Genomic DNA, 16,097 nt, shown 5'->3' on the forward strand with positions numbered 1-16,097 from the left:
AAAGGCCTGGGGTTGGTTTCTGAGGGTTTTTGGAAGCTACCAGGTGGGCACTGGCAAGAAACCCCTATGGTTAGGTGTAGCCAACAGAGTTTTCAGGGATGGAGCAGCCTGGGCCCAGCTGGGACACTGTGGAATGTTGTCGGAAGCACAGTGACTTGTGTTTCATACTTGGGGTGTTGAGGATGGCAAGCCCTTGGGGTTGACAGCTCTCTAAAACGCCTTTGCTTCCCCCTCCTCTTCTGTTTTGGGCGTGTCCCTTCGACACTTCCCTTGCTGAGATAGGAGGCCTTTTGCCCTTTTGTGTATGAGAGGGTGGACTCCACAGACAACTCCATTTCCCTTTGCCCCTTGGCATCAGTAAGACCCAAAGGAGGGAAATCAAGGGCAGAGGAGCTAAGGCTGGGCCCCGAGGACGCCTAGCTCTGCTGTGGGATCTGGGGCTCTGTTAACTCACAGCAAACCCCACAGGCAGCCAGGTGTCTGGAAACAGATGAACATGATGACAGACCTAAGGAGACAGACCATGCGGCCATCAGCACAGAGGCAGCTTGTCAAATGTGGGGCAATTTTAGCTTCCTCAAGAATAGCAACGGTTGGGGCTGGAGTGGCAGCTTAGCAGTTACTAGCACTGACTGCAGAGGACCCGGGCTCGATTCCCAGCATCCATACGGTGACCCACGGTCTTCTGAACTCCAGTTCCCGAGGGTCCATCTGTCACTTCAGTTCCGGGAGATCCAGTGCCCTCCTTCTGGCCTCTGTGGGTGTCAGGCAGGCACGTGGTACACAGACAGAAAGCAATCACCCACGTGAGGAGGGGCAGAGGGGAAGGAAGCGGAGGAGGGGGAGGAAGAGGAGGGGGAGGAGGGGGAGGAAGAGGAGGGGGAGGAGGACTTTTTGACAAGAATATACCAAGGATGTAAAAGTCCATAAATCCTGCGCTCCCGTTAAGAGTCTGTCCTGGCTGATTTTACGTCAACTTGACACGAGCTAGGGTCATCTGAAAGCAGGGAACCTCACCTGAGAAACTGCAGCCATGACATCCAGCTGTGAAGCATTTTCTTAATTAGTGACTGATGGGGGAGGGTCCAGGCCTTTGTGGGTGGTGCTATCCCTGGGCTGGTGGTCCTGCGTTCTATAAGCAGGCTGAGCAAGCCATGGGGAACAAGCCAGTTAGCAGCACCCTCCATGGGCTCTGTATCAGCTCCTGCCTCCAGGATCCTGCCCAGCTCGAGTTCCTGTCCTGACTTCCTTCAATGGCAGACTACGATGCGGAAGTGTAAGGAAAATAAACCCTTTCTCCCCTAACTAGCTTCTTGGTCATGGTGTCTCATCACAGCAATAGAAACTCTAACGAAGGGCAGTAGAGGTGGCTCAGAGGTTAAGAGCACGGGTTGCTCTTCCAGAGGTCCTGAGTTCCATCCCCAGCGACCACATCGGCGACTCACAACCATCTACGATGAGATCTGGTGCCCCCTGCTGGCCTTAAGTGGACATGCAGACAGAGCACTGTACACATAATAAATGTATGATTAATCTTAAAAAAACAAAAGAAACTCTAGTGGTCTTGGCGGAGATGTGGCCCATGTGTGCATTCGTGGGTGACACGTGCCCGTCTGTAGACGACAGATAAGCAGCAGGTGCCCACCTTCTGGAGGAACGATACCCAGCCACGAGGAAGAAGCGGTCAGATACCTGCTGTGGCTGGGCGAATCTGGAGGACACTGAATGACCAACACGAGCAACACGGGACAAAGAGTGTCTGGTGCTGCTGACACTGAGGTCCCTAGGTTGTCACCTCTGTAGACTCGGAAGGTGTAATAATGGTGGCCGCAACTGGGTAGGCTGGTCTCCATCGCCGTGAAGAGGCCGTGACCACAGCAGCTCTCATAAAGAAACGTTTCCCTGGGGTGGCTCACAGTTCCAGGGGTTCCGTCCATTATCATCATGGCGGGAGCATGGCGACGTGCAGGCAGATGGGGCGCTGGAGAAGCAGTTGAGAGTCCTACACCTTGCAGGCAACAGGAAGTTGACTCAGACACTGGGCGCCCACCCCCACAGCAACAGTTCCTCCCACAGAGCCACACCCACTCCGTCCAAGCTGCCCCTCCTAATAGTGCCACCCCCTGTGAGATTATGGGGGCCAACTACATTCAAGGTACCACCGCCCATGTTACCGAACGTGGACTTCCAGCTTTACATCTGGAGATGATGGTGGACACTGGGAAGTGATCATTAAACAGGGGTCAAATGGGCCGGGCGTTGGTGGCCCTCGCCTTTAATCCCAGCACTCGGGAGGCAGAGGCAGGAGGATCTCTCTGTGAATCTGAGGCCAGCCTGGTCTACAGAATGAGTTCCAGTACAGCCAGGGATACACAGAGAAACCCTGTCTCGAAAAAAAAAAAAAAAAAAAAAGAGTGGTCCAATGGACAGTTTGTAATGAGCTTCAACCATGTTTTAGGGCTGTGACATCGGTGTGGTCTGCTGTGCCGAGACCTCTGGGGCAGGTAAGCAAGAGCGCTGTTCGCTAGTTCACAAAATTAGTAAACACGGGAAGGATGCTAATGGCCGCCTATGGAATCAGAAAAGACAGCTGCCACTCCTTGTGGCGAGTGGAAGGTGGAGCTCCCAGGAAGGCTGATCAGGTTTCAGGAGGACATGTCCACTTGTGCCTCAGCCACCAAACCCTTTTGCCCTCCAAGGAGGGGTCTGGGGCGGGGCACACAGGGGCGGGGGGACCTTGCTTCCGCCCTAGGTTCCTGGAAGGTCACAGCCCATGGACAGGTGGGTCCAGAAAGTTAAGATGAGCGCTGTCTTCAGGCTCACATGCCAGCTGCCGGCCCAGCTTTCTAGGGACTGTACAGCCGCCCACGCCCACACAAATATGTAAATGTCTGTCGGGGGTGGGGGAAGAGAAAGAGGCCTCCTCAGCCTTGAAGCCCGGCTTGGTCTGGGCGGTGTTGGTAAAGGAGGACTCCTATCCTCGGACTCACCCGGGGATGTGATATCTCCTTTCTAACTGCTCTCCTGAAGGCGTCCTGGACACATTCTTTCAGGGCCTTTGCTACTGGAAGAGCCAGGACTGAACCAGTGACCTCGGGGTCTGACGAGGGATAAGGCCCAATACCCCAGAGCCCAGAGCCAAGCTTTCGGGAGGGCGGCTAAGTTTGTGGTGGGCCACAACACTTGCCATCTGGCCTTTTCCAGAGAAAATGGGCTACGTTTGGATGAGAGATGTGCGACCCCAAGGTGGGGCTGTGCCCACCTGCCCAGGCAGGCCTCAGTGTAGGAGCTGCTCCAGCAACACCACCTGCTCCCCCTCTGGTTTTCATGGGGCCTCACGAGGAAAACCGCTCGCAGAGATACCGGGTGAGGGCTTTGTTCTGAAATAGAGGGTGGTTTCTCAACCAGAACCAGGGTGGAGGTGTGCCTCTACAGGGCTCAGAAAGGGATTGGCTGGGATGGTAGGGCACATGCAGGGAACCAGGTGGGTGGGTGTTCTAATACGGAGCAGTGTGCCCAGTCAGTGCCTTCCTGGCACAGGAGCCCCCGATGCCAGGCCCCGGATGAAAAAGAACCGTCTACACGACTGCACTGTCTGACAGAGGAGCCGCTGTCATCGCAATGATACAGTCCTCAGGCTCAGCCTGCCTTGTGGTTAGGGGAGTTTCAAGAGTGAGCATGCTCAGACCCCTGCTACTTCCTGAAACCATTCAGCTGGGCCTGCAGAGGGGTGCTCAGGGCTGCCTCAGGACGGACCTGCTCAGGGCTGCCTCAGGACTTAGGTAAGTCAGCAGGCCTTGGGTCTGGGTGGGGAGCGGCCCCTCCACAGTGGCGTCTGAGAGAGATATGCTTTGATGTATACTAGTGGGGCTTGGCCCCAAGTGTTTAACCAAGGTCTGTCCCCAAGAGGGAAATCGGGCACCATATGCACCCATGTTGGGGACCAGGGATAATAGCACACATTGTAGTGCTCACGCTCTGACATACCTGGATCCTTCTGGAAGGTCCTCACCCCAGTCAAAGGTACAAGGCAACAGTGGAGGGACTGGACTTCTCTGACAGGGAACTGAAGGCCGTCAAGGCCTTGATAACATCCTGGGCAGTATGGCTGGTGGGGTGAGGGCTCCTGTTTCTAGGAGTTGCCTAGGGTTGGAGGCAGGCTCTGAGGAGAGGTGGACAGGACATCTGGGGCTCAGCTGGGATAGGCAGTAGTTTGTCTGGTCGTGGGACAAGATCCTGGGGACTAGCAGATTTCTGAGGACAGGCACCCAGCAGGGGGATCTCGTACAGTCTCCTGGGTTTGTGAGGCCACCTAGATGGGATCGACAAGTGTTTGGGTTAGCTACAGAGGACTGGGGAGGGAGGCAGACACTTGCTCTCTCTTACTGAGGACACACGGCACAATGGCGAGGGGGGTTAGCCACACGGAGGGGTGAGGATGGTGACAGGGAGAGTGGGTGAGAAATAAGACTAGCCGGCGCCAGGCCGCAAACTGAAATGTGCACTAAAAAGGGACATTTTTTTTTGAGCTATCAAATTGGGAAGCATGGCGTGGCGGAAGGGCCATCAGCTCTACATGATGTAAGGTTGACACTGGTAATCTTACAATTCCTGCCCAAAGGGTGTTCTGAATTTGAGGACGGAAATGAGGTTGAAGGGTTTTTTTTCCCTTTTTCTGTGTGTGTGTGTGTTTGTGTGTGTGTGTGTGTTCGTGTGTGTGTTTGTATGTGTGTATGTGCGTGTGTGCACGCATGCCCATGTGCCTGTGTGTGTGTATGTGCGTGTGTGTTTATGTATGCGTGTACGTGTGTGTGTGCGCGTGCGTGAGTGTGTGTGTGTGCGCATGTGTGTGTTTCCATCCTCAGTTGCTCCTCTGCCTTCTTCACTGAGACAGACAGGGCCCCTCAGGTGAGCCTGGGGTCTGTAGCTGTGGCTGGTTGTGCTAGCTGGCTTTCTCTGGCGTCTCACCTCTCTGCCTTCTAAGGATAGACTTGCAGGTGGACCGCCACTTCCACCAGGCGTTGACGTGGGCTCTGGGAATCCAAACATAGGTTCCCACACTTGGGCTTACGTTCGACAAGCACTTTTGCCACATGAGCTGTCTGCCCAGGAGGGTCCTGTGGGCGGATGGAAAAGTGAAAGACCAAAACAACCAGAAATGCCTGTCGCAGAGAAACGGGGCACAACGGGCTGGTGACTACAGGCCACCTCACGAGTCCCAGGTGAAGCAAGCAGGTAGAAGCTGCAAGTGGCAGAGACGAGGTGTGTCCTCCCTTTGTACTTTCTAGTCTGCTTAGAAAGCTCCGTAATCGGAAGGTGACAGCCTTGTCTCAGCAGACTGGAGGGACAGCCACCAGAGCAGGCAGAGCACGGGGCCTTAGACTTCACACGTGCCTGCTGCCTCTGCGTGCCTTGGGGGCTCCAAGCGACTCTCCTCCCGGAAGATGGGTCTGTGTAAGGGGCTGGGCGTCCGCCGGGGCTGCGTGGGATGGGAACGGCTCTGGAGGAGGCTGGAGAGCAGAAGCAGAACGGACGATGGGAGGCCAGGAGGAAGGTGTGGTTTGAAGACAGGCTGGACAGCGTCAACCTGAGCGTGAGAGTGGACAAGGGGAAGTAGGGGTGTGGCTGGAACTCAGGGCAGGTAGGAAGGGACATCCGGGTGGCGTGGGCCCATTGCTCGCTTAGCCCGATGGCTACAGCAATACAAGTGATGCGCCAAGGTCGCCATGGCAGCTGCTTTGCAGATGCTTGAGGGGTCCAGGCTGTTTCAGGTCCCTTTGAGTATGGACCAAGGAGGGGGCCGAGTCCACCAGGCCAAGCAGACATGGTGAGCATGCAAACTATTGAGTGTGGTCTTTGTGGGTGGTATGGGCCTGGTGGGTATGGTAGACGATCCTTGGCTGGATTCTCGGGTGTGGGAGCACACTGTTGCTGAGTCCTGGTGGAAGGTCAGATCTTCTCCCATCCGGGGTCAGCCATTCCCAACTGCCTCACAGAGGAGACGCAGCCCTGAAGACGGTCCAGGATGTCAAGAGGGAAAAAAATCACTACCCACAGCCAGGTCAGATCCTCCACAGCAAGCAGAGAGGGCAGCATCCGACTTCTTGAAGCGGGCAGACACCAGGATCCTTCTCTCCCTGGTCTTTCCACTTAAGTACTCAGCTTGGGTTCAGAGACAGCCTGGCCCAGCTACACTCCTCCTGTCGCCTGGAGGGGCGGGAGAGGGGCCAGCCCAGGGCGTGATACACCCTGAGAGCGCAGACAGTGACTGGAGTGTAAGGCCAATGGCTGTGTCAGGGCTGGGGTACCCAAAGTCAGCCGTGGCGGGGGCCCACATCATAGCGTGGAGGTTCATGTGCCTCCTCCTCTCTGGCGTCCCGGTGCTGGCTGCTCCTGCCTGAGCCTCATGGTTGACCTCCTTTGGTATGTATGGATGCTGACGCCGCGGGGCTTAGGGACGTGACCCAGATGTGGATATCAGAGCCCGTGTTTCCCTGTCTAGGCTGAGCAGATAGTCCCAACCACCCACCCTATCTCCCAGGCCACGGCTGACGGGGGGGGGGGGCACGCTTGACTTTCCGTTGGGACAGTTTCTCACCGCAAGAGGGAAGTGCGCAGCGCGTTTTCTGTTGAGTACTTGCTTCCTCTGGCTTCTGCAAAGTGCTTACAAGCTGAGCAGCACCGTCTTCCTCATCCCCAGGGCTTCCGGGTGCTTAGGATGAACGCGGTGCGGTCCCTGCAGGGGACAGACCTGTCCTCCTAGGTTGGCTCTCTGCTGGCTTTCCAGAACTCTAATTCTGGTTGCAAGGCAGGCAGGTGCTGTGTGGCAGGCACCCCCTGTCCTAACTCTGGGGCTTCAGGCTCCCTCTGGCCCAAGTGGCCATGTGTTCATTCAGTAGCGTGAGGGCCGTGACTACTGGTGCTTTGAATCTGGAAGGAGAGGGCGGCTCGCTGTATCCAGATGTAGAGCCGAGAGCAGCCAGCGGGCCTTTCACGCCCACAGCCTGCTCAGGGGCCTAGGGGCTCAGCAGCTGGGGAGGAAGTAGGCTCCAGGTGAAGTGGCCTTAGGTGGAGCAATGCATCCAGATGGCGTGGTGCCCAGTTGAGGCGATGTCTCCCCCCTGCCCTCCTGATCTCTGACTGTGCTGATACCAGGTAGGACTGGATCCCTTCAGCTCCTCCCTTGAGGTCCGTGGCCCATGTAGCTGTTGCCCAGTATCTGGGGCCCCCTCATCTGGAACTCCGGTTTTGGGAGTAGACAGAGAGTCTCAAATCTCTTGCCAGGCCTTGGGCACAGGCACAACAGCTAGGATGGACCTCTACACATAATACCCACCAGGGACAGCCTCTGTCACAGCACGTGGGGCTCAGGGTCCTCCAACCATGCCCTCACAGCGACCCAGAGGGACAGGCAGACACCTGCCCTGTGCTCAGCAGGTCAAGACGTGGTAGGGAGATGCAAGGAGCCTACTGAAGACAGTGCTTGACAATGGCTCTCCTTGCTCCGCCTGGCCTGGCCTCTCTTTGATGTGTGCCGAGGTGTTACTCTGAACTTTTGTCATCTCAGGTGGATGGTTTGGCTTCCAGTTTTCAGAAACACCTGAGAAGGGAGCCGGGAGCCGGGAGCCGGGAGCCGGGAGCCGGGAGCCGGGAGCCGGGAGCCGGGAGCCGGGAGCTGGGAGCCGGGAGGAGCCGGGAGCCGGGAGCCGGGAGCCGGGAGCCGGGAGGAGCCGGGAGCCGGGAGGAGCCGGCAGCCGGGAGCCGGGAGCCGGGAGCCGGCAGCCGGGAGCCGGCAGCCGGGAGCCGGGAGCCGGGAGCCGGGAGCCGGGAGGAGCCGGGAGGAGCCGGGAGCCGGGAGCCGGGAGCCGGGAGCCGGGAGCCCAACCTGTGAGGCTCTAGGACTTGCTGTGCATGTCTGTGGGCTCAGTTTCACTTGAGCTGGTTTCCAGACAGTTCCAGTGGCCGCTCCTGAAGGCCCAGTGAACTCTGGGCAGATACTGAGGGGCAGCCACGGTCTGTGTTGTGGGAGCAGGCGGGCAGGTGGACAAGCAGGCCGGATGCAATGAGGAATTCTTCGAGGTTCAGCCCCTGCCCTCCATCTGCATGCTTGGGGAACGCATGGGTCTTGACTGGCTTGAGTTGTTCTTTGGGCTCTGGGGCTCCGGGTGGGGCTTCTCCAATACTGAGGATGCACTGAGAATCTCCTTTCCAAACCTCTTCACCTAGGTGACAGAGGGCCTGTTTGGAAGTGTCCCCGTCAGTCAGAGAAGGAAAGGACCCACAGGAGGGATCCTTGTCCCCTTAACGTTGGTGATGTGCTTAAATATAGCTTTTGGGTCACACCTACTTAACTTTTTGGGTCATTATTTAATTAGAGAAAAAATTTCCTTGGGAAGATTTTTTTTTTCTTGAAACAAGGTTTCTCTGTGTAGCTTTGGAGCATGTCCTGGAAACTTACTCAGTAGACCAGGCTGGCCTCCAACTCATAGACATCTGCCTGCCTCTGCTTCCAAAATGCTGGGATTAAAGGCGTGCGCCACCACCGCCTGGCTCCTTGGGAAGAATTTTAACAAGTTAGAAGTTAGACTTTCTTAAGGTTGTTGGAAACTGCCTGCAAAATCGGGCTCTGAAATAGTTGTATCACTGGCTTCAGGTCACCGTGTCTTCAGTCTCCAGAACACTGACTTCATTATTTTTGCCAACCTGATAGGAGGAAAAAAATCAAAACAAACAAAGCAAAACTCCTTGTGCTTATTTTGCATTTCTTGGCCTTTGGGGAGCTTCTCTTACTTCTTCTGTGGAAGCTCAGGTGTCTTCAGGCTTTGCCAACCGTGACAACTGACACTTAACTATGGTGCCCAGGGTGATGCACTGGTGTTCGTTGGCTTCCCTGGTGCCTGGCTGTCTTGACTGGGTTACCTTTTGTCGACTGTGGGATGCTGGAGAATCTTTGTTGAATGGTCAGCCCACATGATTTAATCCCAAGTGCGGCATGCAGCGCCACCCCTGACTGGCTGGTTGGTTGGTTTGTTTATTCTTGGTTTTGTTTTGTTTTTAAAGTTTTTACCTAAATCCATTTCACCTTACTCTTTCCCCAGGTCCTTTTAAGCTGTCAGAGCCATCTTTGCAAGGGGCACAAAGCCACATTGGAGCCACCATGAGATCAGAGTCCACCAGTGCAGCAGGTGAGATACTCGTTTGACTCTGACATATAAGAAGGTCACAGGAATTCTTCTGTGGTACACCTGGTCTCCTCATTCAAAAATCAACATTCAGACGTCTGTACTAAAACCTGACTCAGAAATGCTCCACCAAGAGCTTAAACTGAGATGTGGTGGTTCACGCCTTATAATCCCAGCACTTGGGAGGCAGAGGCAGGCAGATCTCTGAGTTCAAGGCTAATCTGGTGTATAGAGCAAGTTCTAGAACAGCCAGAGCTATACAAAGAAACCCTGCCTTGGTAAAACTACAGCAACAAAAAACTCAAGATGCAGCCAGGCAGTGGTGTCTCACACCTTTAATCCCAGCATTTAGGATTGGCAGAGGCAGGTAGATCACCAAATTCCAGGCCAGCCTGGCCTACAGAGCGAGTTCCAGGACAGTCAGGGATATACAGAAAAATTCTGTCTTGAAAAGCAAACAAAAAACACAACAGAAAGAGCTCAAGATGCAATGGATTGGGTTATGGCTCGGTTGGGTAGGATGTTAGTTGAACATGCATGAACGTACATGAACATGTATGAACATGCATGAACATGCATGAAGCCTTGGGTCCAATCTCTACTATCACATAAAACTATGTCTAGTAAGTGGTACATGCTAAATAGCGCATGTGAAGTCAGCCTGGTTCAGAGCTACCTCAGTCAGTCAGTCATTCAATAAACAGAACTTAAGACACACCCATTTCATCAGTGTTTCTGACAAGCGCTGGAAAAAGCCAAGCACAGGAGTGAGGAGGCATTTGGCACTCGGGGTGCCTGCTTCCCATGAGAGTGACCGGTGGTAAATCATGAGCCATCTGGTAGCCCCAGAGAGCTGTCAGGAGGTCCCCAAGGCCTTCCCTGATGCCATTGTCCTCACCCTTCTTTCCACTCCCGAGGCTCCTCCCTACCCCGGGTCTGTCTGCCAAGGTCGCCTGCAGGGGGAGTGGGGTTGTGAGGGCCACAGCCACCCTCAGACGGTGTATGTGACAGGGCCTAGAGTCCTTAGAGAAGACCCAGAGGCTTCTGCGGGCCTGAGCAGGTGGCAAGGGACAGAGCCACACCAGGGAGTCTGTGGCTGGGCCGTGCGGTGTTGTGAAAGGCCAGGACCCGGGTTGGCCCTGTTTACTGTAGGTGTCAGTAAGAATGTGCGGTGGGGGGTGGGGGACAGAGATGGAGAGTGTGAACGGGGAGCAAGCTGCAAACCAGAGAGACAGGGCAGAGGACAGACGGGTGTGAACGGGGGTGAGAACAGACTCCCACGCCTGCCTGAGGGTGTGAACAGGGTGTGTGTGAGAACAGACTCCACGCCTGCCTGAGGGTGTGAACGGGGGTGAGAACAGACTCCCACGCCTGCCTGAGGGTGTGAACGGGGGTGAGAACAGACTCCCACGCCTGCCTGAGGGTGTGAACGGGGGTGAGAACAGACTCCCACGCCTGCCTGAGGGTGTGAACGGGGGTGAGAACAGACTCCCACGCCTGCCTGAGGGTGTGAACCAGGGGGTGAGAACAGACTCCCACGCCTGCCTGAGGGTGTGAACAGGGTGTGTGTGAGAACAGACTCCCGTGCCTGCCTGAGGGTGTGAACGGGGGTGAGAACAGACTCCCACGCCTGCCTGAGGGTGTGAACCAGGGGGTGAGAACAGACTCCCACACCTGCCTGAGGGTGTGAACAGGGTGTGTGAGAACAGACTCCACGCCTGCCTGAGGGTGTGAACGGGGGTGAGGACAGACTCCCACGCCTGCCTGAGGGTGTGAACGGGGGTGAGAACAGACTCCCACGCCTGCCTGAGGGTGTGAACCAGGGGTGAGAACAGACTCCCATGCCTGCCTGAGGGTGTTCTTACAGAGAGCTGTCCAGGTAGTCTAAAGACCTGTAGCTGCCTGTCCCTCATCCTCACTGCCTACTGGCCCCACACAGGTTCTGATGCCAAGACTTGGCACTGGAGTCCGAGGCAGCTCACCACCTCTGGAATCTCAATCTCAGTTTCTCTCTCAAGATGCGGTGACAGCAGCTGGGCAGTGATGGCGCACGCCTTTAATCCCAGCACTTAGGAGGCAGAGGCAGGCGGATCTCTGTGAGTTCGAGGCTGGGCTGGACCGATAGCCTCCAAAACAATAGAGAAACCCTGTCTCGAAAAACCAAAAAAAAAAAAGATGTGGTGACAGCATGGGTGCCCTGAGTGGTGAGTTAGGCACCCAGGTTGTGAGAGGACAGCATCTCACGCCCACTGTCAGAAAGGAATTGAAAGATAGACAGACAGACGCTGGCTAGCCCTGAGCTCTGTGGGTGGGAATCCAAAATGGAGCAGGCGCTGTGAGACGTATCGCGGGGTTCCCCAAGAGGAAACACAGAGCGGCCACGTCACCCAGCACACTTGCTCTTGCGCATCCCCCAAAAGGAGAAGGCGGGGACGGAAGTCAGGGGACACCTATGCTCACAACAGAAGCATGTTCATGACAGCCCCGTGGTGGCAAGCAGCTTAGCATCTGTGGGCACACGACAAGTAAGCCGTGTGTGTGTGTGTGTGTGTGTGTGTGTGTGTGTGTGTGTGTGTGCCCCGTGGGATGTCATCCTGCATGGAGTGTCTCGATGGGCTGCTGTCCTGTCTTGAAAAGAAGAGATACTCGGACACGCCCTGCAAGGTGGGCGAACCTGGAGGACACCGCACCCAGGAGAATAAGACTGCACTAACGAAGACTCCACCTGTGTGAGGCCCCTCTACAGAGGCAGAGGGGAGGAGGGAGGAGGAACTGGCAGGGGAGGGAGGGTCAGGGCTTCTAGAGAAGCTTTGATCTGCAGAAGTATCCAGAGCTGGGTATCGCTGGGCGCGGCACCAAGGATGTACTTAGCGGCAGTGAAGTGCATGCTGGGGATGACTCGGAGGGAACGTTTTGTGCTATGTGTATTTCATCAGACTTTTAAAATGCCAGCCTGGGAAATACAGGAGTTGCATGAGAAAGTATCAGGCCCAGGTGGGCAGTGGTGGTGCACGCCTTTAATCCCAGCACTCGGGAGGCAGAGGCAGGCAGATCTCTGTGAGTTGGAGACCAGCCTGGTCTACAGAGCGAGTTCCAGGACAGACTCCAAAGCCACAGGGAAACCCTGTCTCGAAAAACCAAAAAAAAAAGTATCAGTCCGTGTGTGGGTACAAGCCACCTTCTTGACAAGGAGCCCTCACCTGAGGTACAGTGCGGTTCTCAGCTGGCATCCAGTGACCACTGTGACATCTCATATGACTGATCATATGGCCAAAGTTGTCCTTCTGAAATCCATCCAGGCTGAGGATGATGACATGGGCATCTGAAGTCCCAGGGTGTCTGCGACAGCCGGCCAGGACCCCCAGAGCCATGCCAGCATGTGGGACACATTATTTCTCCAGACAGTTGAATGTCCGTATAGATGTCAAGGGATTAATGAGCCCTGGAGTCCTGGGGGGGGAGGCCAAGAAAGAAATATCAACCTGGGACCAGGACACAGTGACCCTGAGGCCCCCAGATCTGAGCCAGGGCGTGGCCAAAGGTTTTTGCCATCAGACGGCCACGGTGGCCAGAGAAGGAGGATGTGGGGAGCCCTTACAGAACCTCAGCAGTCAAGGCTGATGCCTGTCCCAACCAGTCTGGTCCTGCTGACTCCCTCCAGCTGGAGTCCTTTTCAACTCCTGATGTGTCTGGAGTCTGTGAAACGTCTCTTTTATTTAAAATTTTTATTTGCTATTTGTGTGTGTGCACATGCACTTGTGTGTGTGTGTGCGTGTATGTGCGTGTATGCGCGTGTGCGTGTATGTAACAGGGAGTTGGTTCTCCCCTTCTCCTGTGGGATCCTGAGATCAAACTCAGGTCCTCAGGCGTGGCAGCCGGTGGGTTTTACTGGCAGAGTCGTCTCTCCACTCCCACTACCACTGAGCGTCGTACTTTTTCTTGGTATTATAAATCCCCCGGGGGGGGGCGGAGCGGGGGCGGTTTCCATAGACTCCCCATCCACCTTGTCATTTCTGTTCCACAGGAAACAGCACACCTGGGGTCACCTCCATCCTTCAGACTGCCTCAGTCCCCTCCGCTAAGATCTGCCACACGTCCTACGAGGAGAGCAGGGTGGTCCTGGTGGTGGTGTACAGTGCAGTGTGCATGCTGGGCCTCCCGGCCAACTGCCTCACGGCGTGGCTGACGCTGCTGCAGGTGCTGCAGAGAAACGTGCTGGCTGTCTACCTGTTCTGCCTGTCGCTCTGCGAGCTGCTGTACATCGGCACGCTGCCGCTCTGGATCGTCTACATCCAGAACCAGCACAGGTGGAACCTGGGCCCGCAGGCCTGCAAGGTGACCGCTTACGTCTTCTTCTGCAACATCTACATTAGCATCCTTCTGCTGTGCTGCATTTCCTGCGACCGCTACATGGCCGTGGTCTATGCCCTGGAGAGCCGAGGCCACCGCCACCAGAGGACTGCCGTCATCGTTTCTGTAGCTGTGTTCGTTCTTGTTGGGCTCGTTAACTATCCCGTGTTTGACATGAAGATGGAGAGGAACTCCTGCTTTGAGCCCCTGGTTATGAACAGTAAGATAGCAAGCTACCACTACCTGCGTTTCACCTTTGGCTTCGCATTCCCTCTGGGCACGCTAGCCTTCACCAATCACCGAATCTTCAGGAGCATCAAGCTGAGCTCGAGCCTGAGCGCTGCACAGAAAGCTAGGGTGAAGCGCTCTGCCACGGCCGTCGTCGCCATCTTCCTGGTCTGCTTCGCTCCCTACCACCTGGTGCTCCTCATCAAGGCTGTTAGCTTTTCCGCCGTCGGAGGAGACGGGGATGCCGTGTGCGCCTTCGAAGGCAGGCTGTACACAGTCTCCGTGGTGTTTCTGTGCCTGTCCACGGTCAACAGCGTTGCCGACCCCATCATCTACGTGCTAGCTACAGACCACTCTCGGCAAGAGGTGTCCAGAATCCACACAGGGTGGAAAAAGTGGTCCACAAAGACATCCGTTACAGACTTTAGGGACTCAGAGGAGACGCGCTTGCCCACAGCGCTTGCAAACGCCTACACCTTCCCCAAGCCGGTGCACCCTCCAGGGTCACAGCTGGCTCAGCTGGACCCGCTGGACCCGCAGTGCTCCCCACAGAGACTGCCTGAGGAATTCTGCTAAGCCCAGGCCACCTCGGGGTTAGGATGCCAAGCCTCGAAACCAGCCTGTCACGTATTCCTTTGAGCCACTGGCTAGGGTGTTCACAGCACTGTAGATGTCATTCTGGGGGACACACTGCTGATCCTCCCTTCCTAAGGCTGCTCAACTCTGTAAACGTCTATTTCTTGGATGTCCAAGACCTCCAGACCCTCCTATATGGAAAGTGGCAGTGTTCTGAGAGCACCAGTCATACCCCTAGGCTGCCAGGGACTCGGGGAGCGTGTGACTGGCAGGAGAGCTCGTCAGCAGCAGCTTGCTCTGCAGGGTCCCAACAGCATCAGCAGGGTACTTGGCAGAGCCCTGGATGATGGCTTTCTCTTCTGTGCATTCCTGTATTGTCCAGTGCCTACTGCAGTGTATGTTGGGACTTTCCACAGGGGCAGACATGACCTGCATCCAGGTTTAGCATCATGGTTCTTAGGGGCTGTGACATGGCCAAAGAGCCATGGGGGGCTAGGAGTCCTACCCCGAGGGCTCCCACTAGAGGTTGGTTCTGTATAGACATAATTGTCTTCTTCTTCTTCTTCTTCTTTTTTTTTTTTTTTTTGGTTTTTACGAGACAGGGTTTCTCTGTATTGTTTTGGAGGCTGTCGGTCCAGCCCAGCCTCGAACTCACAGAGATCCGCCTGCCTCTGCCTCCCGAGTGCTGGGATTAAAGGCGTGCGCCACCACCGCCCGGCTGACATAATTGTCTTCTAGGGGAGCCATGGGGCATGGTGGCCAGTTGCCCCAGCTCCTGGTAGCCCCATATGTCCTCCCTAGGGAGCCCTCTACTATTTCCATTAGGAAGTGCCAGTGGGCACCCCAGAAAGAGGTTGACATGGCTGCTACCGGATAAGGGGGTATCCGGCATCTGGCATGCCTTCCTTTGCCTTGCAACTTCTGGCCCCAGCATCACAGGGGAAGTAGGCTGGGATCTCCTGAAAGGGCGAGTCAGGGGGAAGGCTCTCCGCCCCGTTTTTCTCCAATGCCGGATGGGAGATGAAGACCTCAGGGCTCCCCCATAAGAGCCTTGTCTTGGCCCAGTCAGACCCATGCTTTGTTATCTACCTCGCCAGGTCACTCACTGTTGGGACTGACCCCTCCCCCCAAGAGTCTCCCACACACGTGGCGTACCAGGGCTAGAGACGATGACCTTAGCGTGCTTTGGAGCCGGCCCCTCTGAAGCTCACACACGCATCACAAAGTTGCACAGAGCCGGTGGTGAGAAATGACGTCTGAGGTTAACTTTTGATCTTCACCGCGGAAAGTGTTGAGAAAAACGAGAACAAGAACACGGAAATACAAGTTGGTCCAAATCTCCTTTGGTTATTGTTGTTTATCTTTTATTTATTTATTTTTGAGACGTGGTTTCTTGCAGCTCAGTAAGTAGCACAGGATGACCTGGAACTCCTGACCCTCTTGTCATCACCTCCCAAGAGCCTTTTAGCTTCCTGCTTAGTGGCTTTTTGCTTGGAGAGAGAGAGTGCATGCGTGTGTGTGTGTGTGCGGGCACGCGCATCTGTAAATGTATGGAGGCCAAAGGCTAACACCTGACTACTTCCCCACTTGCTCTCTGCTTTATTTGTTGAGGCGGGGTCTCCCTGAACCCGGAGCTCACCGCTTTGGCTACTTAGCTTGCTCCAGAAATTCCCTGTCTCTGCCTTGCAAGCAGAAAGGCGGTCCAAGCAGGTGGCCATGCTTGCCCTCCCGCCTCAGCTTTTTGTTTCTTTGAGACGGGAT

General features: G+C 55.5%; 1 protein-coding gene across 1 annotated transcript; it reads left to right on the forward strand.

The window, feature by feature from the left end:
• The first annotated feature begins 2,994 nt into the window (after nucleotides 1–2,994).
• Nucleotides 2,995–15,677, forward strand: Gpr132 (G protein-coupled receptor 132). Its single transcript, XM_005068235.3, has 3 exons — nucleotides 2,995–3,782; nucleotides 9,099–9,185; nucleotides 13,207–15,677. Exons 2-3 carry the CDS (start codon nucleotides 9,158–9,160, stop codon nucleotides 14,334–14,336), a joined length of 1,158 nt encoding a protein of 385 aa, XP_005068292.1. The 5' UTR covers nucleotides 2,995–3,782; nucleotides 9,099–9,157; the 3' UTR covers nucleotides 14,337–15,677.
• The last annotated feature ends 420 nt before the right edge of the window (nucleotides 15,678–16,097 follow it).

Source organism: Mesocricetus auratus, unplaced genomic scaffold (genome assembly GCF_017639785.1).
Source record: "Mesocricetus auratus isolate SY011 unplaced genomic scaffold, BCM_Maur_2.0 Super-Scaffold_15014, whole genome shotgun sequence".
Lineage (NCBI taxonomy): Eukaryota > Metazoa > Chordata > Mammalia > Rodentia > Cricetidae > Mesocricetus > Mesocricetus auratus.

What these genes read in the sequence shown, in the direction of transcription:
- Gpr132 (XM_005068235.3), top strand. Translation starts at nt 9,158, where the DNA reads ATGAGATCAGAGTCCACCAGTGCAGCAG. An exon ending in AGAGTCCACCAGTGCAGCAG is followed by an intron (nt 9,186 to 13,206) that starts GTGAGATACTCG and finishes TCTGTTCCACAG; the next exon opens with GAAACAGCACACCTGGGGTC.